General features: G+C 43.4%; 1 protein-coding gene across 5 annotated transcripts in view; it reads right to left on the bottom strand.

Moving 5' to 3' along the window:
* ABCC5 (ATP-binding cassette, sub-family C (CFTR/MRP), member 5) overlaps nucleotides 1-19,451 on the bottom strand; it is a 50,951-nt gene extending 31,500 nt beyond the window's left edge. For 2 of the 5 annotated variants that reach the window (XM_010572994.1, XM_010572996.1), the window contains exons 1-5: nucleotides 19,369-19,451; nucleotides 17,743-17,917; nucleotides 2,701-2,861; nucleotides 2,323-2,478; nucleotides 1,414-1,561 (exon numbers count right to left, since the gene is read on the bottom strand). In XM_010572994.1, coding sequence (XP_010571296.1) covers nucleotides 1,414-1,561; nucleotides 2,323-2,478; nucleotides 2,701-2,861; nucleotides 17,743-17,871 — 594 coding nt within the window. In that variant the 5' untranslated portion in view covers nucleotides 17,872-17,917; nucleotides 19,369-19,451. Of the gene's footprint in view, nucleotides 1-1,413; nucleotides 1,562-2,322; nucleotides 2,479-2,700; nucleotides 2,862-13,035; nucleotides 13,246-17,742; nucleotides 17,918-19,368 lie in introns of those variants that run through there. The other 3 variants (XM_010572995.1, XM_010572993.1, XM_010572997.1) reach the window with 2 other exon arrangements.
* Nucleotides 19,452-25,873: the final 6,422 nt, after the last annotated feature.

Raw genomic sequence — 25,873 nt, 5'->3', positions numbered from 1 at the left:
GAGGAGGGATGGTAAAGACTTATTTTTCATGCCAAATGGTGGAACCAAAAGGGAATTGCTCCTTATTCAGAGAAATGAATAAGGTTGCCTGTAAATGGGCAAATATCTATAGATAATTTTAAATAACCCAAATCGAGCATCAATTGCAGCGGTAGCCCCCAGCCTAGTCAAGTTGGTTTGTTTTTCTCCTTCCCCTCCCACTCTCTCTCATTCAGCAGTTTGGCTGAGACAAACTGAGAAAATTACACTACAGAAATTAGGGGCAACCCTCCTGCAAGTTCTTTGCTAAAAATAAAAGCATCTACTAAAGCCCTGTAGTGAAACAATGACAGAAGCTCTTCTTGGGGAAAGCTAGCGCTGTTAAAACCTTAATCGTGATTTATTGTTAATTACCAAAGTATGTTCATATATTTTATAATACAAGCTACTATAAATTATTACCAAGAAAACAATACCACAAATATTTATTGTTATTCATATTACAAGTAACAAGGCAAATTTAAAAAGGCTTAAAAAGCAGAACATCATTTTGATAAGACATTTAAAAGCAGGAAAACATTTTAAAAAGACATTTCACCTAACAGTGCACCCAAGTGTACTTACCCAAGAAATGAAACTTCAGCTTACCAGCACACTGAAACGTGTACTACTAGCAGTAATACTGCTCCTACTCCTCAAGGGAAATGTGTAGAGAATAAATTTAGTCAAAATTTCAACTGTAAATCTGCACAGCACGTGCAACAAACAGGTGACAAAAAATGGTGTGAATGTCAAGTCCCATATGTTGTTATCTTCATTACGACCCATAGCAACAAACAGCAGCAGCTCCTAGAGGCAATAACGTACTCTAACACTTCTACATGAAACCTGTCTGACCGTTCTCTGTAGGATCTATACCCACAGACTTCTTGAGACCTGCTCACATTAGTTTTTTAGTGCTCTAATAAAATTGTTTCATTCCACTTCTTGAAGACTGTGCTATTAATGCCAATAATCTAAGATTAGTGTTTTATCAGATTGAATTTTATTCCAAGATAAATTTACAGAATTGCAAAAAGAAAAGGAAAACAATTAAAAGACCTGCACATAAGAATTTTATGCAAAGAGACCACATACCAGTTAAGGAAGAACTTTAAACTATACTCAAAACCAAAGAGAAAAACCAAGTGTGCATTTCCTCCAGGATACCTAAACTCCCCCTCCCTTCTGCAAGAACTTGCCTCGGTATTCAGCAACTGATCCATCAGCTGTAGGAAACCTATCTTGGATTATTGAATCACTCTGGAATTTTGCCCCAAAATTTCTAGCTAGTCAAAACATTTAAGTGATTCTGCAATGAAACCTTAAGACTTTACAGTTGGCCATGAGATGGAGCCCTCTGGGGTTGTTAAAAAAAGGATGGATATTACTTACTGGTCCACTAAAACCAGCGAGCTGCGTGATCATCAGACACACTATGGAAATGATGAGCCTCGTGCGGCAGAAAATCCACACAACCCTCCGGAGAGAAGCATCATCGGGCCCACTTTCTTTCAGTTCTTCGTGCCACAATCTCTCCAGCCTAATAAAAACAGAAGCCTCATGCTATAAATTTTTCACCATGAGAGAAGGTACAATCTCATAGGTATTTCTTTGTGAAAATTCCAAGCACTTCCTAGCTTAAAGCAACAAAAATTACTAGATATCAAGAGAAATAAATACATGGTGAGGTACAGAGAAATAAATCAAGACAAATATCTGCATCCTGAAATATCTGTGTTGCATTACTTCTACAGATGAGAGGGATGAAAAGCACAATGCCTTTTGCTTTGCCTGGAGTCTTTTTGGCAATCTTAATATACTGACTTCTCACAGTCTTTCCTTGCTGATCTGACAGAAGAGTTGAGAATTTTTCTCAGGTTTTGACTCCACATTAGCTATAAAAGGTTAGCCTGATCACAAGATCTAACCCATATTCAAATCACCTTGCTACTGTCAGTATTACTTTTCATTATTTTAGCACAAGATTTTTTTCAATGTAGCCTTGAGAAAGAACTTTGTTTTAATAAAAAATAGTTTAAAGACGTGCAAAATCAGAAAAATAATTGCAAAACATTCTGGGAGACAGAATCCTCTAAATTCACTGAAATTGGCAAGAGTACAGAAGCAGTGCAGAGAGAGGAAGTGGTCTATGAAGGATAAAACTACATTCCACTATTCTGAGAAAGCCTTTAGAACACAATATCAGTGCTGCTTTTCTAGGGCAATACTATATCATTGCCCATGAACTAACGTATAAAAAAAAACAAAAACAAAACAAGAAAATAACTGAGATATCTCTACCTTCTACAATTGACATCTGAAGACTCATGCCTTGATAAAGACCATACATCATCCATAAACAATTCCCCTTTCTTGTACGCTCTGTGGGCCAAAGGAGTGAGCCAGGAGAAGGTCATGCAGGAGAAAAGCCCAGCATTATCAACAGGGTGCTGGTGTCTAAAAGGAAAAAAAAAACATGAACAAATGAAAAAGGAAACAGAATTGTAAATCCCTGAGAAAAACAAAGCCTCCTCTCATTGAAATTGGCCCATGCTAGTCATACTTGCTAAACAAATTCTGTTTTCACTATCAGTCAGCAGACCTACAGCTGCAGTCCTGCTTTGTGACTGGTTTGAAAAGCAAATGCTGTATCAGTTCTTTTGCTGCCTAAAGACTTACTTGGAAGTAGTCCGTATGGGTTTCAGCACGTTCAGGCCATGGTGGTATTTGCCCTTGTGATGCTCTTCGTCCAGCATTCTCAGCTGGGAATGCACAGAGGTGTCCAGTGGCAGGCCCTCTGCCCGAGCAGCTGCTTCCAAGGCATCCTGGCATTCAATCTGCTTTTACAAGAAAGACAGCAGAGTCAGAGGTCAAAACTATGTTTAAAGTCCATGACTTCTGACTCCAGCAACTTTGCACCTCTTTCTTCTGTAAATTACTGCGCAACAGTAATTACTATCATTTAAATGTCTTAGAGGACAGGCTTCAGCCTGGCAGCAAAGACACTGAAGGGTCACATTCTAGATCTCATTAGATTGCTGCATTTCCAAAACATAAATTAACACCAGTATTGTGACTCTGCATTCAAAGGATAAATGGATAGACCAGACTAATCCTGCATCCTGCCACAGGAAATACAATAGAGAAAAATTACAAAATCAAGTACCTATGACATCAGTTCAGGAAATCAGTGACTGGCTAATACAATGAAATTGACATACTTTCTTGATGAATTTACACCCTCTTCGTGTAATTTAGATACTTATCCACAGAAAATTCCAATTATTTTCAGAATACTACTAAAGTCCCTTCTTCAAAAGTAACTTGGATTAGATCAAAAAACAAATATGCATTAAGGAGAATTGTACTTTCTTTTATCATGCTTCCTGCTTTTTCTCTTTTTCCATAAAGGGAACAAAGATAATTTTCTCTGCTCCCAGACACACTTCTCAATGGCTCAGCAACTTTATTAACAACCACTTAAAAGGCAAGCCTTATCTCAGAGGAGTTTTTCCACAGCTCTAGTGAAAGGCAGACCTAAACACTAATCTAAGAGGAGAAAGGAACAGCAGTGATATGGAGTAGTCAAAACATTGCAGAGTTCAAACAAACCTTTTGATCAGAAGCTAGATGTGGCAAAACTATCTGAGGAGATTAGCTTGCTATCTATACTCACAGAGGGCTCACTACTGGTTCTGCTAACTTAATGGACCATTTATTGCAATGTCACGTTACCTGTTTGTATCCTAGTTTTTTGACATGGAGTTACTTTGTGGAAAAAAACCAAAACAGTTCTGAGGTAAAAATCTTCCTGGCTGTCTCACAAACAGAGATACTATGTTTACCCTTATTAGTTGCCTTACCAGAGCAAAGTTACTTTATGTCTTTGAAAACAGCAACTGTAAGGCCTTGTAGCCTCCCAAAAACACAGTACCTGCAAAGCACTAAATGCATATCAATAGCAAGCACTTGGTTCCTAACTTCTCATTATGTAATTTTTGTCTGAAATGCCAGCATTTATTGGAGACTTAGTCTGTACTACATTAACATGTAAGCATGTAGCATTAAGACACCTAGCTTCCACTTATGTGAAGGACAAGAACAGGTAATTGATAATAGCATAAATCTGTCCTTTATTTAACCAAAGCACTTAAATAGTGCCTAAGGGTGTTGTCAACAATCCACGGTCCTGATCTGAAAAAAACTTATTCACTAAGCCTAAAGCTATGATTACAAAAGATAGCTAAGTAATAAGAAAACAAAAGAACATTACAACATCATGATACATGGAGTGACTCAAAAATATGCAATGCTTGAAATCTGAATTAAAAGACTTTTCATTCAATTTTGTATCAAATTACTAAGGGCAATAACACCTTACTAAATCTACCCAAATCAGCATTAATAAGGGACCTGCCAAAGATGTTTCAAAGGACTCAGTAGTAGGGAAAAGTTCTGCACCACTGCTTTTATGGTTACAGCCAACAAATTTATAGCTAGTTTGCTGTTACCCTTTGCAAGAGCCCCAGGCAGATTTGCCCAAACACCCTATTGCTGATAACATGCTTGTAAGTGATGTCACAGGCTATTTGCAGAATCATTGTTTTTCAGAGCACACAAAAAGTGCCTGTAAGTTAAAAAAAGTCTTCCAAAACCACTGTATTTGTCAGCATAAAAGAAGTTTTTCACCACTTACAAACAAGAATAGCTTTTTAATAAGAAAGCACAACTGCAAGATACAGTATTTTTAGGCAGTCCAAAGATAATGTTTTTAAACACTCACTGTGAAAAATAATTAAACTCTCCAGAGCTGCTCAACAGAATTCTCTCAGCAAAGGTGGAAAAGATGCATTGATAAAAGACTAGGGCACTGCCTCTGAAAGGCCTTTATCATGTCTTGCCATAAAGGCAAGTATAAGCGCAAAACCCTAGTCAAGTGCATTGCTCATCTCCATCTTCGCAAGGTTGTCAAAATCCCACAGGCACAACTATCAAGAAACAAATGCATCACACTACTGCACAATTAAGATTCTAAGAAAGTCCATACAGTTCTGCGTCACATTAGAAAATCTTCAAAGCACAGAGTTTAATCAGGAAGAAATGAGACTCCTAAGCAGTTCTACAATGCATTTCTAGAGCAAAAGACTAAATTACAAAAACTAGCAACAACCCCAACACTGTTAATCTAGGTTTCTGAATCCCTATTATTTTTTCAGGTGTTCAACTGGCAACATCCTGATTGCCTGCATACATGTACAGTTTTCTTGGAAACTAAAACCTTGAAGAAGTCATTAGCAATGTGACATAACAGGCTCCAGCACTGCTCTTGAAATAAATGTCTAATAAATCATGGCTGCACTATCAAACAGAAATCAGACTGCACTTTTTCTAATTCAGCAACTTATTAATATACCAATACAAGCAATGAACCAGGTGATACAACACAGTGTTGATAACTCTAAAGAAATGCTCGCAGATATCAGATAAATCAGATATCACTAACTGGAGGGGTCGGGGGGAGATCATTCAGACATTTCTTGAAAAACGGCAGCTCACTACTCAGCATCATCAAAAAGGCCAAAAGACAATGAAGAATAGTTACAAAAGACACAAAGAATAAAGCAGGAAACATTGCCATACCACTTAAAAACCCTAGCATTTGCCTCCTTTTTGAACACCAGAGTCAGTCCCCTATCACTTCAGTTCAAAAAGGGTACTATACTTACAATTACTTTCTGCAAGCACGAGAACAGTTGGGATTAGAACAGCTTCTACACAAGCATAAATTTAACACTTTTCAGCTGGATAGAAGAGAGAAATAAAGATAAGGTACAGGTATTTGAGAGGTCCATAAAGTCATGAATGGCACGAAGAAGATAACCAGGGAATGATCACCAACTGTTCTTACAACAAAAGAAACAGGGACACTCAGTGAAATTAATGTTTTTCACTTAAATTTAGAATTTTCTGTCATAGGATGCTGTAAAGTTGAAATGCATAAATGGACTTAAAATGGGAGAATTAAACTCACATAGGATAAGCATATCATGGCTTATTAAATGCATGACAGAAGGTAACAGCAATCATTTACCCATCATCTTATTAATAGCTGGTAGATTCCAAAAAAAGTTTCTGAAGCCATGGGCAGCTCCTAATAGAGAGTAATGGTTCTGCACTCTACATTTCATGAAGCTATGGCACACCTGGGTGCAGGCTGATATGATTCAACAGATGACTGGGAAAATTAACAGATTAACAGTTAAACTTTTAATCCTGAGAGCAATCCCCAAGAGTACTGAGAGTACTAAGGAAGTATCACTACACACATGATCTTGCCATGTTCTTTTACCTCCACAGCTAGCTCACAGATAAGCAGAGAAAGAGAAACATGGCTGGTGCTGCTACCACAGAGCACACCTCCCCGCTCTGACTTTTTGCAACTTGAGAGCAATAAAACCCTAAAAGCACCTGTTATCATGATTTCCTTGTCCAACAAATTGGTCATAGCAATGGTAAACACATAAGGTAATGTGAGAGCCAGAAAGATGACATGGTTAGCTCAAGACATGTCATCACAAAAAGTTGGGGTGAGATGAAGAAAATAAGTTGTTAAGGACAAGGAAAAAGATCTGCTCATTAAATCAGAGACAGCAGTACCAAATTCACAATCCACATACCAAGGTCATGTGAGAAGGCCATGAAAACACAGAAGATTTAGGAGCCAAGCTACAAAGCTGTCAAATATACATGATGTCAGGGGTAAGACAGACAGAAGTTCTGTAGGAAGCAAGAGGGGCATCAGGAACATCACACAGAAAGGCAAGCAAACTCAAATATGTGAAATAGAAGGACACTTCTGAAAACCTGCTAAGCAGCCAACATGGGCATTTATCTCTGAGGATGGGGAGCAGGTGAAGAGAAAGGAGGCAGCTGTGTTGTATATGGGAAGGAAAAAAAAACCACCACAAAACAGTGAGATCCTACCCTTTCACACAGGCAATCTCACATTTAACAGAGAAGATAACAATTTATTGGTTTGACAACTGTAACGTCAGATGACAACAGCAAAACCAGACAAGCCTGGAGGTCAAGCAAAACAGATTTTTTCAATCCCTTACTCATCTTGCAGAGAAAGAATTTGATGCGTATGCAGTCAACATATGACACAAACCCCACCCACCAAACAACTGTTGTCTCCCCTTCCATAAGGCAGAACATCTTCCAGGGCTCAGATCACTGCAGGGAAGAAGCTGCATCTCTTCTGGTCCTACTTCTACCTGACAGGAAACTAGAGCAGACATATAAAGGCTTCTTTTATCAATCCTTGCAGCTGATACAGAATACAAAAGCTACTGTGGTTGATTTACTATTACATAAAGTTAAAATTGTTTTATTTAAGTAGTAAAGAACTCTGAGTTGGCAATGCTGCAGAACAGGAACTCCCACCTCTTCCATTTAGAAGGCAGAGTTCATCAGGCCTCCTCACTCCTTTGTTTAAGTTCCCAGTAAGGAGAGGCAAATGAGAAACTAACAGACCAGCACAATAGACCTCAGGACTAGGCAGGCATATGGGGAGAAGGGGAATTATACAATCACCAGTTCTGTTCAGTGCTTAAAGCATTCTCCATGTTACAACTCTGGGATGAACAGAAATTTTAGAATATTTAAGGGACTTCACTAAAAGACTGGTGTTTCAAAACAAAATTAGTTATTAGTTTGTTTGGGCTGATGAAGAATAGGACCAATTGTTCCAGTTAGCTTAAGGATAACTAAACCAAAATAAAACAAGAATCTAGGAAGAGATACTTTGCAGTTGTAATTACATCCTTCTTCCCAGAAATTCTTCTAAATCTTTTCAAGCATAACCCCACTTGAAAGTAGTTAGGGGTCTTATACACTGCTTTTGCAGGTAGCACAGGCAACCCCTAAAGCACTGTTGTCCAGACTTCTGGAAGTCACCAAATGCAGGAGCATGTAAAAATTAAGTAGGTTTGCAGGTCCAAACATTGTCAAATCTGCTGTTGATTGGTGAAGCAAAGTGCTCTATGAACTTTATATCCCACTAAGGCAATTTATCTCTTCTCCTTTCACTGGATTTGGTGCAGTACACAATCTACAAAAGTATTAATAGGGGGAATTGCAGCATTAGACTCCCAGCCTACTCTGTAGCTAGAATGCTTTATAATACCCTGCCTGATTAGAACATGAGCCTTTTTAAGACTAGTTTGGTGTTTCAGCCATACCAGCTGTCTCCCTGAAGGAAAGCCAGGAAGGAGCAGGCACTGGGCTATATCACAGACAATGGGTGTGAGGAAGGAGGCATTGATCCTTTAGACACCTGCATACATTGTTTGCAAAGTACAGACAGTATAGCTGAATTCACACAACAGCAAGATGAGACCACCAAATAGTTTGAGACCTAAAAATTATGTTCACAGCTTTCAGGACTGCTGCAATGAACCAAGTCAAGAAGTTAGGGCTTCCATTTTCTTCCATCTCCTGACAAGTGGTGTATACATGAAAGCTCATGTCTCTGCTGCCTTCCCAGCTTCTGCTACAGGGAAGAACAGCTCTTTACAGCACCAACCATATATCCAAATGCAGGAATAAGTGCAGCTGTGCCATATTTCTCTTACATGAAAAAAGAATTAGCTGTTCAGATGTGCGCTCTGACTTGCCAGAAGAGTTCAATGATTCAACAGCTTGAAGTCCAGTCATTCACTCTAACACACTGTTACATGTGACTTCATTACACAAGACCTCTGCAGTTGGTCTTCTGGGCTAGGATTAGCAGAAGTTGAATTAGCATTCGAGTCATGGTTTCAAAGCTAGCCTGAGTTTATGCATCCTCAGATTAGAGCAGAAGCCTCCCAGTAGTGCTTGGCACTGATATGAGGGCTCTGTTAGCCAAACAAGATCAGGGTATGTATGTTTGTGATGTGCCTGAATGTTTCAGTCACATATGTTGAGCACTTTTACTTGATGCACATAGAGTCCTCGCTGAGTACAGTTTCTTCCAGGAACACTGCTTATTTGATCTTGCCCTTGAATTCTGGCAAGCATTAGCATTGAGGTAAGATGTTCTAAACCCTCCCCTGGCAAATCCCCTTATTCCTGCAATCCAAGAAATGCAGAGTTTGGCATATAGTATTCATTTTACGATTTTGCAACAGCAGCTGTTGTGTATGCATCTGACTAGCAGTTGTGCACCTGCTTAGGTTTCTGGTATACATGAATCCATGTCTTTTGTTTTGCATTAAAACTAGTATTCATGATCTTGTAATCAAAGGATATAGGATTCATTCAGAGCTGAGGTGGTACACTGATCATCCAGCACTGGAGCTACATAGTTCATGCACAAACAGCACCGTAACAGCAGACTCCTGTGGAATTGGAAATAATGATTAGCCTTTAAGTTGCCCTACAGAATTAGCACCCTACACATGCTCTGACCACAAAGCTGGGAAACTAACTCCTCACTAAGCAGATCAAACTAACAGAGCACAGGCTGAGGATTTGGCTCCCGACTCACTCAGGTAAGCCCTGCTACCCTGAACTACATGCAGACAGCTTGCCATGTGCTGGAGGTGTTCTTCCAGTAATATCCTTTACTCAAGCCATGTGTAAGCTAGGTCACAACAGAAGCTACACAGGTCAATTTAGTACAACACCAGGAGTATCCAGGGAGTCTTTAAACTCAAACTGCTGTGGAGTGGAACCACCAATGAATGACAGCAGAAGCCTTGACACCACAGCATTTACCAAGCTTAATACAACAGCCTTTTATTCAACTTGCCTTCCTGTACCAACACATGGTTCCAAAAGCAAGGAGCACCCCACTCAGGTGACAAATTAACTAGTAAACTCAAAGTAAACACCTCAGGGCTCCAAACATGTTGGCTTTGAAATTCTTTAACCTTAGTCCTCAAAAAGGACCAAAATACAGATTTTGTTTGTGGAACAGCCTGTTCACAGTATGCAGTTCAGACCACAACTATTCCTTAGCACTAGGATACGAATGCTCAAAAACTAATAACCATCACAGTGTCTCAAGGTATCAGAACTCCCTGCATATAAGTGAGTTTTGACTCATTTCACATTAAGTTCTCCAGTAGTTTGGGATGGATCAATCAAATCCTTCTGGCAACTCTTATAACTGTACACTGAGTTTGAGACAGCCATAGGGCATAATGTTTCCAGCACTAATATGGAACACTACAATGGAAAAAGTTATTGCAAGCTTTCCTTCACTGACAGTTAATATGCTCCTTACACACTTTTGGTCACGAGCAGGCTGATTTACAAATCTGCTTTGAACAAAGGAACAGCAACCAATAGTAGTCAAAGACAATACTGGCAACTGGCCAGATCTGAGGTTTTATCATGTGACTAAAGACTTAAAAGATTGTTAGTGCATGTACTAAAGAAGGCAGCAGAGTTTCAATGGAAGGCATGAATTAGCCAGAACACCAGTGTTCCTCTAGAGAATGCCTCTGCCCCAGTGAAGGCTTTTGCCTTTTTCTTCCTCCTGTTACTAAGTGTAAGGCTTCTCAGATACAATTAACCTCCCTCCAAGTTTCAGGTAAACTTTTGATATGTGACTGGCTGATAGATATGCTCCTTTCTCAGCTGGCAATATGTACATATATACATGAAGGATGAGATAGAAATATCACTTCAGAGTGGTTAGAAAATCGTCATAAAACATTCACCGACAACCAAGTCAAGGATCTTGTGTCAAGTTAGTGACTACTTTAGCAGAAGTTGAAGTCCATGGTAAAACAACTTGACAGAACATGACTGTAACCAATACGTTCAGTTCTTTGGGGATATCATGGAAGTAATGCATCTTTAGAAAGTATGAATGTTTGCTTCTGCACATAGTCTAATTGTGTTCAAAGTTTTCAAAGATAACTACTGACAAAGCAGATTTTAAAGTTTTGCTTTCACTTGACTTGAAAAAGTAAAAAGTTAATATTTAGAGAAAAATATGCCTTCCGTATGTAGGCACTTCACTTGTCTAGGTTTGCCTTCTTGAGTTAATTATGTAGATTTATCCCCAAGTTTCTGCTCTGCTGATCACACTGAGAATCTTCAGACCAATTTCTGAAAGAATCACCAGAATAGCTCAAAATTGAACTTGAGAGCATTTTACATGCTCCTGATAGAGCTGCACTGTCTACTCACCCCTTAAACATCTGTAGATGGCATAATAGTAAACCAAAGTAGAAACGCTAAGGAATGCAAAAGAGTTTTCAGCCTCCTTCCTTTCCTTCCCGTGCAATGGTTACAAAGGTTTAGTACCATCAAATTTACAACAGGAAAATTCTCTACAGCTTTTAACAAGGGTACTTCCACAGATATTCTAGGCACTGTCAGGGCAGTTAAGTCACTTAAACTGGATTTGAGGGCTGCTATCTTTCAGTTTCATGCATTGTTCACCTTAGCCTCCTTCAGCATGGGGGCTTACGTGTTCCTAATTTCTAACCTTCCTTTATATTTAAGACCTTGACTCCATTTACCCTCTCCTTCCTGCCATCTGCGTCCTCTCAGCATAAAACATTATGGTGGCTGCTTTTTCCCCCCAGAAGCCTCCTACCTGTACCAGCAGTGGCTTCTCCTTGTCTAAGGGCCCCAGCCTACAGACACTTCAGCTTGCCAATGCCCACCCATTACAAATGCTCTAGAATAATGAACTGTAGGAAAACCGTTCCTCTGAAACAGAAATCCCCCAGCTGTACCAATTTTAGAGGTTTATTAGCACAATGTTTCTATCCACCATACTGCATGTGTTGAGATACCACACAAGTTGTATCAGAGTTGTAGACTCTGCATCACAATTTGTTCCTATGACAGTATGTACCATATAGTGTTCAATTAAAACAACTAAGAGAATAACATTATGCAGCACCTTTTGTAAGCACTGTCCACAGAACTGGTCTAGTCATCAAGTCACCTAAATTCCCTGCTAATTCAGCTGCTCAATTACAGCATTAGATTTTCAGCCTTCAGAGCTGATGTTACACATACTGTAACAGATCTGATCCACTGCCTGTTAGTCAGGAGGAATTGGTTCATTTTAGAATGTATCATACCTACTCCCTGCATTAGTGCTCTTACAGTGCAGCAGTTTGTTCACAGCAGGGGAAGAACACACCAAAGCAGGATCCATAGAGGAGCATGCCTCACCTAGCATAGCCTTTTACATAAGGCTTCCGAAGATCACTGGACAAACATTGTTTTCTTTCCTACTTCGTAGAAGAGTCAAGTGACAATACGAAGTTTAATAGCATTACTTTCCAATTTTATCATAACAGCCCCAGGAAGTAAGTATCTCCTTGCAGTCAGGCTCTGCAGCAGAATACACAAATGCATCATACTGCAAAAGCTGAAATTTTGGTTCTAGGTTGCAATTATTGTAAGAATTCAGGTTTCTTGTTATATATGTGCACCTGTGTCAGTTTTACATGTTTTACAGCAACACTACCCAAATTAAGTACTCTCTCACATTCTATGTAGCTATGATCTGAGAAAATAAGGTATCTAAGACTGCACTTGTGTGTAGTCTGTTACTAACAAGAGATCCTCAAGCTGCTAAGTGTAGCCATACCAAGCATGATGGCAGCAGTTACAAGTTTCAGAAATATAGGAACACACACATCCAGATTTCCTCTACTCTTGCACATATCTCCTAGCACACCCAAACAGCAATGAGATGACCAAGCACTGGCATCAGCTCAAACTGCTGCAGCTTCTAGTTGTGATCTGAGCCAGCCATATAGCAGTATCTGTCTGTGTAAAGACCAATTCAGAACACCTACAACCCTTAAGAGCCTGCTTAGGCTGTGATTACTAAAGTTCTGCATTCACTTGGTTATGAAAATATGGAATCTTCTGGAAAAATGCAGAGGCATCCAGCAGCTTCAGCTACAACTAAAATCTTATAGTTAAGCTGTCTAGAAGGCCTGCTCTGAGCATGGAGTACCAAGGCACTAGTACCCAGGCTACACTCACATTCCTATTTTTGAACACATTATGCAGCACAGTTGGTTCAGACACTTCAGATGCTCCAGAAAGGTTGAGAGGCAGAGTTGATCTGACTGTTGAACAGTCAGACCGTGATAAATCACTTCAAAGCTATTAGCGCTTGAAGGATTTACATCAACTCCAACAAGTTCCGATCACATTCTCTGCTGTCTTTGGCAAAAGCTGTCAGAGACAAACCTGAAAAATAAGAGATCAAGGTGAGGACAGGAGTCTTAGTAGGGCTTCTGATAGCTAAAGTTAGCAACACATTTTTCCGGCACGTTAAAAGCCATCTACAGTTCCACACTGTCCAGTGTCTTGAAATGCAGCAATTTGCACTTGAGGCTTACCACAGATAGTGCAGATGCAGTTATTATGCTTCAGCAGCAAGAACATAATCCTGAACACTACATTCCAGTCAGAACCAATTACAGCTTAGAGTACAATTTGTAAATTAGTGCCCTAGCATTGTTAACTTAGGTACTCAAATTTTAAGAATTGAGTTCTCACAAGCATCGTATATCATGAGAACAAGCTGCTTCCACATCCTCTTCTGTTGTTGCAAACATAATGGGGTAGGGGAACAAAATATTCACCTGCTGTTCTCAAATACAGACTTCATGCTTATTTGATGGAAGAACCTACTCCAAAACCACTTTGAAAACAAATTATTTCTCTTCCTCATCTGTCATTTTATAGTATTTTTCATAGACACAATGGGATCTGTCCTCCTCAGGACACACTGCTTCAAGGAGAAAAACTAAATACAATTACTTCAGATAGAATGCTTGTGTGCCCTTCAAGTTGTGAGAACAAAAAGTTCTAAAGGTATAAGTATAAATCGATATTTCAAAATATCCATTAATTTTTATTCACTGGTAATGTAACAGCTTCCTACAGATGAGGACTACTGACTATAGTGCTAGGTAGCAAGTGCACCCAGAAGTCATCTTCATTCAGAAGAGCCATGCCCCCACATACAATAAACCCCATTAGTATGGTATTATGCATTGGGAACATGTAGTTAACACCCTATTTTGTAAGCCATATTAAGGTCTCCCAACAAAGACTTAAAAATCAATTGTTATAAGAACACACTACAGAAACTTATTCATGAGGTGAATATATGCATTCACAAGCTGAATAAAAATTTTCTTCAATTTCAGTCCCAGAGTACCTATTTCAGAGGTCCAAATTTCTATAGCAACACTCCCATTAAGCACAAGGAAATGTTGGATTAGACCTACTTATATTGCAGCATGATTTCAATTATGATTCCAGGAAGCCTATTTGAAAAGCTCCTGTCTTTCAAATACATGATCTTTCAGGCTGTGACCAAACAGCATTTATGCTTCTAAGGAAAGAATTGCAAGTTCTTTTTCATTGTCATGAACACCCATTTCAGCATCCTTTCAGCAGGAAATCTGAACATCAGTATGGAGATTTCAGGACAGAAAGAGCAAAGTTGAATATAACCTTTATGCAAGGCAAAGAATAGACATACAAAAAGGCTCTGGGACATTGGCTCACTAGTAAAATAGGTCTTTCACCTCTAAAGATCTTGATCAGGCTATCAACCAGTCTTGTCCACTTCAAGTTAAGAAGGATGTATAAAAATGCAGCAATGTGGGCAACAGAAAAAACAATGAGTCATGTCACTGATCAGTCAAATGTACCTGTAGCCCTACCAGAAGTGGTCACTGCCACTGGCCATTAACCAGTGGTCCTTGACTACCAGAGGGAGCATGTTCCTGTATCCTCCTCAGAGGGAACTACGCAGTTCTGTCTTGCTCTACGAGGTATGAGGTACCTACACAACATGTTAGCAAAAAGCCTACCTCACACAGTATAAGTCTGCTGCAAAACAGTCCCAAACCTGCATTCCACAGAGATCTGAAGTTAGTGGTGAAATAACAGCCTTAACCTGCTTGCAGTTTGTTACTTGCTATACAGATCATGCTTACAGCTTTGTCATTTTTTGGTGAAGCTAGTTCAAACCCTGAGCTAGGTTTTCTACAAGAAATTTGAGAGTCCCAAAATCTCTACTGACAGCACACTGGACTCTGTTGTCCAAATGACAAGAGTTCCACTACAGCTTAACTCCTCTATCAGAACTGCTGTGGTCCTACCCGTCCTCATCACATCAGTCCTCCATTGTGCTCTGTCACCAGCTGTGCCAACATGCGCCCAATAAGCCAGCTTGGTCATCTGACCCAATCCCAGGTTTCATAAAGGATAAAGTAGTGAAGGGCACAGTCCCTTCTCTCCCCTTGAAACACCATTTCCTTAACAGCTGAGCTACAGCTTCTACCCTTTTGTCAGAGGCAGAGGGGAAGTGCTTGACCAAACAGGCAAAGCTCAACCTTATGAAAGGGAAGTCTTTGCCTATATCCCTGTTACCAAAAGTATAAAGCATCCCAAAAAGTGATAAGGCTAATAATGCTGCTGAAACCAGAGCTTGTTTCAACTAGAATGGAATAAGCTTGGTACACACAAACACAAACATGTAACTTAGATAAGGTGTTATGAATACAGCTCCTTTACTTAACCTCAGGATTTTGCAAGTAAGCAGGATTTAATCTTACTGACATGCAACAATGAATTCAGAGCTGGTTTTGTTTATGGATTGTATACATCCAAGCTGTAAGACTAGCAAAACAAAAAGCATACCAACATTTGAGCTAGAAATTAACTCAACCATGGCATACTGAGCAAGATAACTAGCAAGTAAGATGGGTAACCTATCAGAACTAGCCGATTCCATCAGCAGGATAAGTTAGGTTCATTCCTCTACTCAAAGAAACCAAACCAGATAAAGTTCTAGGTAAGAACCAGAGTGAACCATTTTCTTGCATCAGTAATCAAAAATTTTACAGAATCCCTCTTCTGCAATCAATTATCTGAGTCTACTACCCTATAGTCATGGGCAGCAAATCAAATGGTAGAGGTAGGAGGGTAAACAGAGTTAAGTTGACCTCGAGCTGCCTCAGAGTTAGAGATTTTAATGCCATGCTGTACAGGCATGCAGGACTGAGCTTACTTGCAGCCTTCAGAAAAAACCAAATATGCTGGTTTGACTGATTTCATTCATTCAAAAGGTTTAGAGGTAAAACAAGGATTTTGTCCTCAAAAGTTAAACCAGGCATCAACATGATTAGATGATGCAGACCAATGGGCAGAGATAACATGCTATGATTACTGCTTAACTCCACTGCCACTGGTCAGGAAACAAAGCTGTACACCAATGGCATCACTGTTGTCACCACTAATTTGACAGAGCAGATTTGCTACTGGATGATGTACAGTGGATGGCAAGCCCATGACATCAACATAATAAATGCCATTAAGCAGCTGCACTGTGACTCCAGAGGGCTCTTAGTTCTGCATCAGTGCCTGCTCTAATGCAATCAGACACTCTACCTTCCTCTGAACACCATCAGCAATAGTCTGCTGAGTCATAGAGCCCGTAGGGACACCAAGAGCTGCAGGGCCTGCAAGTACAAACTGCACTCAGCCTGCTGCAGAGCAGAACACTACTCTCAAAAAACAGCAGTGCAGCACTGTTAGCCCACACAAAAAACACTTGGCAAAACCCTTTAAGCCCCAGTGAAACAAGGCAAGCCTTACCTAAAGTACATAGTATCTCAGTGTCCAGTATAATGCAGCAAAACTTAAGCCTTTCACAATTCTTCATAGAAATACAGCAAGTTCCCCTATTTCCATCCTCTCAAACCAGGGCTGTCGCAGGCAATCTATATGGAATGCCCGGCAACATATATGGAAGCACCTTGTCATTGCAAAGATCAGACATTGGCAGTATTAACTTTATTTCTTTGGCTTCAAAAACTTCTACATTAGTATTTTAGGAAAGGTTAAGAACAGGACACGCAAGAAAATATTTCAGTGCTAGCATTCAGAGCAGCTAAGATTTTTAGTCGTCTTCAACTGGCACAGGTTATTAGTTTCAGACTGTATCTTTCACCAGTGTGGGTGTTTCCATTTATCTGTGCAGTTTTTTTGCCCTATAGCACTTGGTATATGCACTCTTTTCAGTGAGAACAAGCTCTAGAAATTAGAAGCTCAGAACAACAACATGCAAGCTCTAAGACAGTGGTTATTTCAAGAACCAGCTCTCAAATTAAACTAGAATTATGACAGCACCTCAGCATGTTAAATACACAGATGCACAACAGCATTCAATACAAATTACTTCCATCTGAGGGGAAAAAGTAAAAGTCTTGCTACTAGAGCAAGCTAGACATCTGCTTTAGAAAATTAATCCTCAAGAAAAACATGGCACGATTAAGAGTTTTTTCAGCTGCCAACACTGAATGGTGCATGATTTGTGCTGAGCTCTTCACTGTTCTTGCTTGCTTGTAATGATTCTCTTAAGTACAAAAGCTTAAAACATTTCCTGGATTCGCATCAAGATCTGAATACTAGAAAAAGTCTTATCTTGTTCAAATGTTACTAAAAAGTCACATTTAAAAGTAAAAAATGCTTAATAAGTGCTCAGACTTGTTACCAAGATAGCTACAGTACCCCTTGGAATGACCTCTTCCATACAAAAGGGAATACTCATTATCGACCTTCAATGCAGTGAATCTATATAGAGCTGGCAAAGCAAAAAGGCTGCTGCTGCATCTAATTTAATAAGCATAGACTGCAAAACAAACAATGAAAAAATAAACTGACCTTATGTTTAGCATGCTGAAATCTTGACCCTTCCTGCTCTTCACGCTGCACTGAGTTGGCTCTCTCCCTCACACTTCTATACCCAGGACTGGGTATAATGTACTCTTTTCCTATGTCGATGTCTTTCATCTTCTGTAAACGCCAGGGTTTACACGTGTATTTTCACCTCAAATATCTGAAAAATAATTAAATTCCACTTCATTACATGCTATGCCCAACACACCAGTTACTTTTAGACATCTAGTTTTAAAGTTTATTTTTGAAATAAAAATCAGAAAGCGACTGTAAAATAATTTTATTACAACAGGACAGTAATAATGTGACTTTGGAAACCCACAGAAGACTAACTTCTCCTGAACTAGTTTAAACATACCCTGAGGTAACCAAATAGTACAATGATTCTCAATGCACTAGAGTACTGTCATACTTCCTCCCTTAGAACTCTGAAATACAGTTATGCAATCTGACAGATTAAAGTAATAACTACAGTATTTAGTTGAAACCTTGAGAAACTTAACTTGGAAGATCAAATCCCTTAAATATTCTGTTAGTGTCTAAAGTTGCACATGCAACAACCTACCAGTACAAAGTTCTTCAAAACTGATGTCTCTAGAGATACCACATGATAAAACGAGTCATTCCACACACACTCTAGAGAAAAGTATATTCCTTCCCTATAGCGTTATTCACTTCTCCATAAGCTTGAGCTATCTGTCATTAGCTACGAACATGCACAGGAAGGAGTCATGTCTTCAGCGCTGCAGGTTTTCCCTCGACCTATCAAATTACACTGTAAGGTCAGAAGGAGAATGGAAGTCCCGAAAAGAAAATCACCGCCCACCCCAAGGCTTTGTTTTAGAACTCCGCTTTATTGCATTCTGTCACTTGCCTTCAACACGACGGAAGAAGCCTGGTTAAGTTACATTACTCAAAATCTGCATCGGCAGGTTTGGCTCGGGTGCGCTGGGCTGCCACCTCTCCGCCGCCGCCTGCAGAAGCGGCCTCCTTCCCTCATCCGCCGGCACAAGTCGCCCCCAACGCAGCTTTCCAGCACCCAGCCCCAGCCCACCGGCCGCCCCCCACCCCGCGCAGCTCGGCGCTGCTCCCCCACCCCCGGGGCCGTAGGTGTCAGCGCCGGGCGAGGATGCTGCAGAGCAGCAGGTCCCGGGGCTGCTGCACCCTGCTGGCTCGCCATCCCTCCTGCAACAGGGATGCGAGCCAGCCTCCCCCGACCTGCCACCCCCAAGCAACCCGGGGGGGGGGAGGCGGGGGGTCCCCCCTTCCCCTATCGCCCCCCGCCGCCTCCCCGTGTCTCCGCCGCACCGGCGTAACCAAGGGAGGCCCTCCCCGCTCACGGACGGATCCCCCCACTCCAGCCGGGGTAGGACGGACAGCGACGGCCCCAAGCTCTCGGCGGGAGGGGGGCACAGCGCAGCCCTCTTCAACGGGGGGCTGAGGGGGACACACACACACACAGAACACCGCTCGACCGGCCTCCTCACAGAAAAAAAGGGCGGCAAAGCCGCCTCCTCAGCCGCGCGGCGGCCCCCTCGCCCACACAAAGGGTCGCTTCCCATCCCCACCTCAGCACCCGCCCCCGGTAACGGGCGGGGCGGCTCCGCTCACCTCCGCCCGGCGACTACCCCCGCTGCGGCTTCTCCACTCAGCGGCCGCAAAGCCAAACAACATCCCTTATAGCGGTTCCGGCGTCCCCACTGCGCCTGCGCGGGGGCTGCGGCGGCCGTTCCTTCCTGGCGCCCCACGGGAAATGTAGTCCGCGCCTCTGCGCTGGCCACCCGGCGGCCCTTGGCCCGGGAACTACGTTTCCCAGAAGGCCCCGCGGTGTCCACCTCCGCCTGGGCGCCCCTCCCAGCCGTACCCCCGCCCAGTCCCTTCCCGCCGCTCCTGCCGCAGCGTGGGGGGTCTGGAACGTTCGCCGCCGGCCGGCTGGAGCCGCCGGGGCGGGGCGCGCCGCCCGGCACGGCACGGTCACGGCAGCGGTGCGAGGCAGCGCGCTGCCATGCAAATGCAATGCAAATGCGATGCAAATGCGGCGCGGTGCAAGGGATGGCGAGGTCGCAGGACGCAACGCGGTGCAATGCAGCGCAGCGCAGTGCAGGAGCGTGCGGCCGGTGCAGTGCGGGGAGGACGGGGCGATCCGCCCGCCCCGGGCGAACGTGGGGTGGGAAGAAGGACCCCACTCTCAGCTCGGACAGCCGCACGCAAAGCCGAGGGACCTGGCGCCGAGCTGCGGGGAGGACGAGGGTGATCTCGGTGTCCGTCCCCGCCCCCCCCCCAACCGGCCCGCCGCAGGCACGGCTCCCGGCAGCGGGAGCTGCCGCAGGGCGCTGCCCGGTTTGCAGAGGCGCAGCGGCGGCAGCCGGAGCGGTAGGGGCTGGCGGCCAGAGCGGGAGGAGCGACGCCTCCCGCCTGGGCCTGGGTTGCAGCCGCCCCTCTGCCGGCCCTGTCACTCGCTGCCGGTTATTTACAGCCCTTCGGCCGGGGAAAGCGCGGCTGTGTCCTTATCTGGGGCTTAACCTTTACCACGGCTGGGGCTGGAGCGCTGGCTTCTGCGGGCAGCTCTTTGCAGCACGGCAGGCGCGGAGCAGGAGGGGAGGGAAGCCCCTGCTCTGCCCCTCTGAAGGGACTCAGACCAGCTAAAGGGGCTGTGAACGTGTCCCGGTCAAGCTTTGCCCACCGAAAGGGATGGAGCAGGAGGGAGGGAAGGTGCGGCTTGTGCATCCCTGTGTGGCGGTGGCAGAGGGGCAGCAAGGGCCCCGCGCCCCCAGTAAAGTGTGACACGGGGCATCCAGCCCCCGCCGCAGGGAAGTCAGCGAAGGCGATGGACACAGCTGCGTTTCCTCTTACAAAGGGCTGTAAATATCCTTAAGAAACCCTGAGCTGTAGCTTCTCCCCGGCTGTGTTTAAATACCCTGTCCTCATCTGACATCTTCTTTCCACCAGCCAAATTTGGCTGATGTCTCATTTAAGTGGTTTATATAACAAGTGCCTGTTTGCACCGCAGTCCTTGCTCTCCTGTCAGGAATGTCTGTGAGAGTCAATTTGATAGAAAAGCTGAAATAAACTCAGGTGAAGATGGGAGATGGGAATCTGGAAGTAAAACTGGACCCAGAATATTTCTTCTGAGCCCACAGGCCAGCAGTACAGGTAAAAGGTGTCACCACACAAGCAATGATTCAAGGACACCCTTAAGGTACCAGAGAATCCCTTCAGAGCTCCCTGACACATCTGGTTACACATCCTGCAGAGCGCCAACTCTATTTCTGGCAAAAAAATGAGAATCGGCTCCATTGCAGGTGCTCTGACATTTTGGGACATGAGAACTGAGACAGACACACGGAAGCAGAGCCCTTTCCATGGTACAGCAGCCGAAAGCGCACATGGCTGCTGCATTTTCCTGCAGTCTGTTCCCCAGGACTCACAATCATGCAATTTCAGATTAGTTTGGCTGAGATCTTATTGGGAAAGAAGCTGCAAGGTGCACTTCATGCTTTGTAAATGCTATATCCCAGCAAAAGGTGGATTTTAAGACAGAAGCTGGGATGCAATTTAGAGTAAGTCTCTGAACAGTCATTAAACAGACCTTTGTCTGCATCAGACACACTGGAGTGTCAGGGTAAATAGATGTGCAGTTACTGAGCAATATAGTTAAAGAGCATAAACAGAAAGGACAAGGTATGAAAGATGGAGAGAATGAAGCTGTGTTAAAGCTTCAAGGTGGGTCACTTGTATTTTAGGGTGTTGACGAAATTGTTGTAAGCGTGTCTTTGGCCCCCGGGGCTGTGGAAGCAACTGGAGCTGCTTTTCAGAGGTGGCTGGCTGGTTTTGAGCTGATGACATGTCAAAGCCCAAAGGCTCTGCATCATGTGCCTGGAGGGAAAGAAGAAAATGAACCTCCATTGTGCCAAAGTGGTTGCAAAATGTATTAGGAAAGATGAGCAGAGAGTGATGTTTAAGCCAAGGGAGCCAGGGCGCTGCCTACACTTGTTCTGTCCTCTATTTCTCCAGTGCTGGAGCAGATCTGAGAATAAAAGGGAGGGCATGAGTGCTGGTAGAAAACTATGCTGGTAAATAACGATGTGTACGCTCTGCTCAGACTAGCGATGGGAGATGGGCCGGCGGCAGCATCAGCAGTGTTTTCACACCTGTGGTCCTGCGAGTGTACGTACTCCCTTAGTATTGTAGTGAGAGGAAAATGCTTACGTAGGCATAACCCACTTTTAAGCATGTCACGAGTCTCCTCCAGCATTTGTTCTAAAGGATATAAATGTACTGGTGCTACCGACCAGAAGAGTTACATCTTCAGCTCCAGTGGCAGCAGCTAATGCTTTTAGTGCTGCAAGTCCTGGATTCATCCCTGCGGGATGGCAGCTGTTACATAAACAAGCCCTGTACAGTATTAAAACTTGCCCTGATTCAAGATCTGGGATTTGCCGTAATTAGCCCTGCCTGCAGCAAGAAAAGCACAGCCAGACCAAAGAGCCAGCAGCAGCTTCAAAGCCAAGGCCTGCAGACCATGTGGGCTGGGAAGTAATACCTGACAATTAGTTTTCTTAGAGGTGTACAATATCTGCTCACACACACCCCAAAACAAACATCAGCAACAAATTTAAAGCAAAGCTTGAAACAAACTGAGTTGAGCCATTGGATCTACGAATGGAGCATCGCCAAGTTGACCAGGAAAACCAAGGCTCACTTTGTGGGAGTGATGGTCTTTATTTATCCAACTCTCCTACCACATCTTTCCCCATAGGATCTGGGGACCTGCTTCTGCCTCCTGGGAAATATGGAGCACGTGATGCCCAGGCAATTTAACTGAGCTGAATCTTGGACAGAAACAAACAGATGTCCTTTCAGGAGATCTTCCAAGCTTGAGGACAATTGCAGCACTAGTTTGGGTTCACAGCACTGCAATTAAGACCAGAATCTCAGCCACACAAAACCCTGTTACACACATGACTGCAAAGCAGAGAGTTACTTGTGTGCCGATGGGATCCAAATGCCTGGCAAGCCCAGAAGACACTGGTTGCACAGGTCTGGTGGGGGAGCAATGGAGTGGTGCAGTGACCATTTTACTACTGGCAAAAAATTGCAATGAGGCACTAGGACAAAACAGCTTTTCTCTTTGCCCTGAAGGAAAAGATACCCCCAAAAGAAGCAGCAAGATGTGATGGGACTGATGTCTGTGGAGATACGTGGAATACCAGGAGATGCCTTGGGCTAACAGGAGTGGAGAGCTGTCACTTCAGGCTTGCCACCTGCCCAGCACCTCCTTCCAGATCTGTGGGCTCTGCGAGGCTGGCTGGGGAACACAACATACTTCAGTTAGAGTGGATGGTGCTTGAGGAGGCATCTTCCTTTGACAGAGATCCAGACAGCCCTGTGGAGAACTGTTCCTCCCTCTATCCCCAGATCTCCTTTCCTGTGGACCTCATGTACAGAGGACATCTTACCCTTCTCCACTGGGATGCTTGGTCCCGGCTGCTGAGGCTTGCATTTTCAGCATGAGTTTCCTGGGTTCAGTCCCTCCTGATAAGCATGCTGACAGTTGTTATGCTTGCTGGTGCTTTTTTACTCTCTCGCTGATCAGAGCTCTCAGCCATGAAGTGCAGAATTCAGTAATTAATTGGACGGCTCAAGTAAAAGTCCCGTGACCTCAAATTTAGCCTGCAGCATTGCAAACCATAACAAGTCCAGAAATAGGGTGGTCTGGAGAGACTGCATTCATCAGCTTGTTCCTCATTCTCTATCCCTGTGCAGTGCCCAATCTTTTATTGTCCGTCATTTCCAAGTCTCCTTCCCAACACAGCCTATTATTAGTTCAGGACTTTGAGCTCTCAGAGCTGACCAAAAAAATTCCCATTGCACTGCAGCTACTGCAAATCACTGTTCTGGAAAGCAGTAATTTAGCCTCAGCTGGGCCATATTTCTCTTTCCTGGGAGCCATCAACTCATGTGGGCAGCTTGGCAGATTGAAACAAGCCTCAGGTAGGTACAGGTTGCTTACAACTGGAGAGTAGAGAGACATCGCTACTCATTTTCCTTTGTATCTTATATCCACCTTCACAGTTTAAGAGGAAGAGGAAAATATTCATGGCAAAAGCATCAACAACAAGATCACTGAGAACAGTCATTCTTAGTCCATCATCCTTCAGCTCCAGAGTTAACATCCCATTGAGGAGATGAGGAGGAAGGCAGGAGCCAATGTTGTACTTGTAGCAGGGCTGTCAGAGACTGCTGTGACTTGCTCAACCACTCCCCTCTTAAATCTCACTAGCATACAAACTCTTTGGGGACATCAGTGGGCTGGGTTTGTCACATGAAAACCACAGTCTGGTTTCCTGTAAAGACTGACGTTAATAGTCAGCAATAATGTTGTTGCAGAATAGCTCGTTACTTGTTATGGCAAGAAATGGGTATGGTTGCCTTTAATTTAAGAGAAGTTATGGTATTCAATGGATTTGGTCATGGCTTGCATTGAAGAACAAGAAGCGTCACAAATGCTCCCTGCACATATTTAGTGCTGCTAGTGCCCATGTTTTCCTAAAAATCCCACTGCTATGCGTGGGGTCTGGGGAGGGTCGTGACAGCAGCCCTCCAAACTGCCTGCAGCAACACCTGGTTAGACATGCCTGTCCATGCCATGTCAGGCATCTCTCTGCCTGCTGGACTACAGGGGCTTGTCTACAAGACTATGCACATATGTGCTTTGTGCCTACCTGGCTCCATCCAAACCCACAGCATGGAGCTAATAACCTCCCCATATGGACCTGGTACCAAAACCCTCTCCCCCATCCCAGTTGTAGCTGCACAGAAAGGTATTGGCAGGATTGGAGTGTGAAAGACTCGGTGCCATGAGCCAACCGTCTCCTGGAACTCAGCATTTTCCATGTGGCTGCTCTGATTTTTGAGGCACGTGAGGCACAAGACCTGGTGGGATGTTCAAGATGTAAGCAACACCCCAGGGACACCTCGCTTTGCAGCACGGACCCTCTCCGAGCTCCCACCTTTTCATTACTGCAGTCTCATTGTGCTTGCAGCTCTGCAAATGACTCATTCAGACATTCAAGACCATGTGCTTTATGTTGTTTCAGTGCTGAACAATCTGTGTTGCAGATCAGAAACTGGGGAGAGTGGAGGCCAGCTCACATGGCACAGCAGGGAGGGGTGATTTCCCCACCTTTCCCCTGGGAAAATACAGAAGAGGGATGTGATGTACTTGGACCTAGAGAAAAGATTCATCTTTCCCTTTGCTCCTGACCCGTTTTAGGCAGGAGTTCATTAATATCTTAATATACCTGTGCATTCAGCTTTCCTGGAAACAAACTGTACTTGCTTGATGTTTGTGCAAAACTGTTAGCAGTGTGGGCGTTCACAGTGATTGTGTTTTAGAGGATAAGACTCCCCGGCTGATGCAGGCAGAGATACTGCTCCAGAATACAGCAGCACCACCCATCACCTTCCCTTCAGTTCATGTGGGAGGGTGAACCTTCCCAGCCAAGCTAATGGCGTTTTACGCTTGTTCTCAAAAGCTGCTACAAATAGCCTTCCTTTCTAACAAATGCCTTTCAGTGTTATTTTATATTTTGGGGGGGGTTGAGCATCCTGCCCTATTTCTGCAGCATTTATGCTTGTCAGAGTGTAGAAGTAAAAGGTGTGATACTGCGCTGTATCACACATTAAATTCAGTTTGTAATTCATCATTTGGGTTGGGAGGAGACAGCATGGAAAAAGTGCACCAGCTTGTTTCATATGCTGCTCGCTTTGGGCTTTGGAACGGTGGGATACAAATGACACCCTCCCAACACAATTAGTAGCAACTAATTCAAAACTGTTTCAGGGAAAAGCTAGAAGCTCTCAAAGCTGTTGCAACATTTAAAGCGTAATCCAGCGCAGGAAACCAGTTCAAGGCAGTTCATCTCTAGACTGATTGTTCAATCTTTCTTCTATAAACCTGGTGATTCAGAGGACAAGATCAGTTCAAGGGCAAAGCACTGCCCAGAGACCAGAAGGTGGTGCAGACCTATGCGCAGGAGCAAGTTGTGTGGTTCCTGCAGCTTGTACCACACCCACGGTTAATGAGTAATCGATAGATACCTGCCCCATGGGT

This window comes from Haliaeetus leucocephalus, unplaced genomic scaffold (genome assembly GCF_000737465.1).
Source record: "Haliaeetus leucocephalus isolate CR32 unplaced genomic scaffold, Haliaeetus_leucocephalus-4.0 Scaffold362, whole genome shotgun sequence".
NCBI classification, from domain to species: Eukaryota; Metazoa; Chordata; class Aves; order Accipitriformes; family Accipitridae; genus Haliaeetus; species Haliaeetus leucocephalus.
The sequence above is the reverse complement of the archived record's forward strand: the minus strand, read 5'-3'. Positions and strand labels throughout refer to the sequence as shown.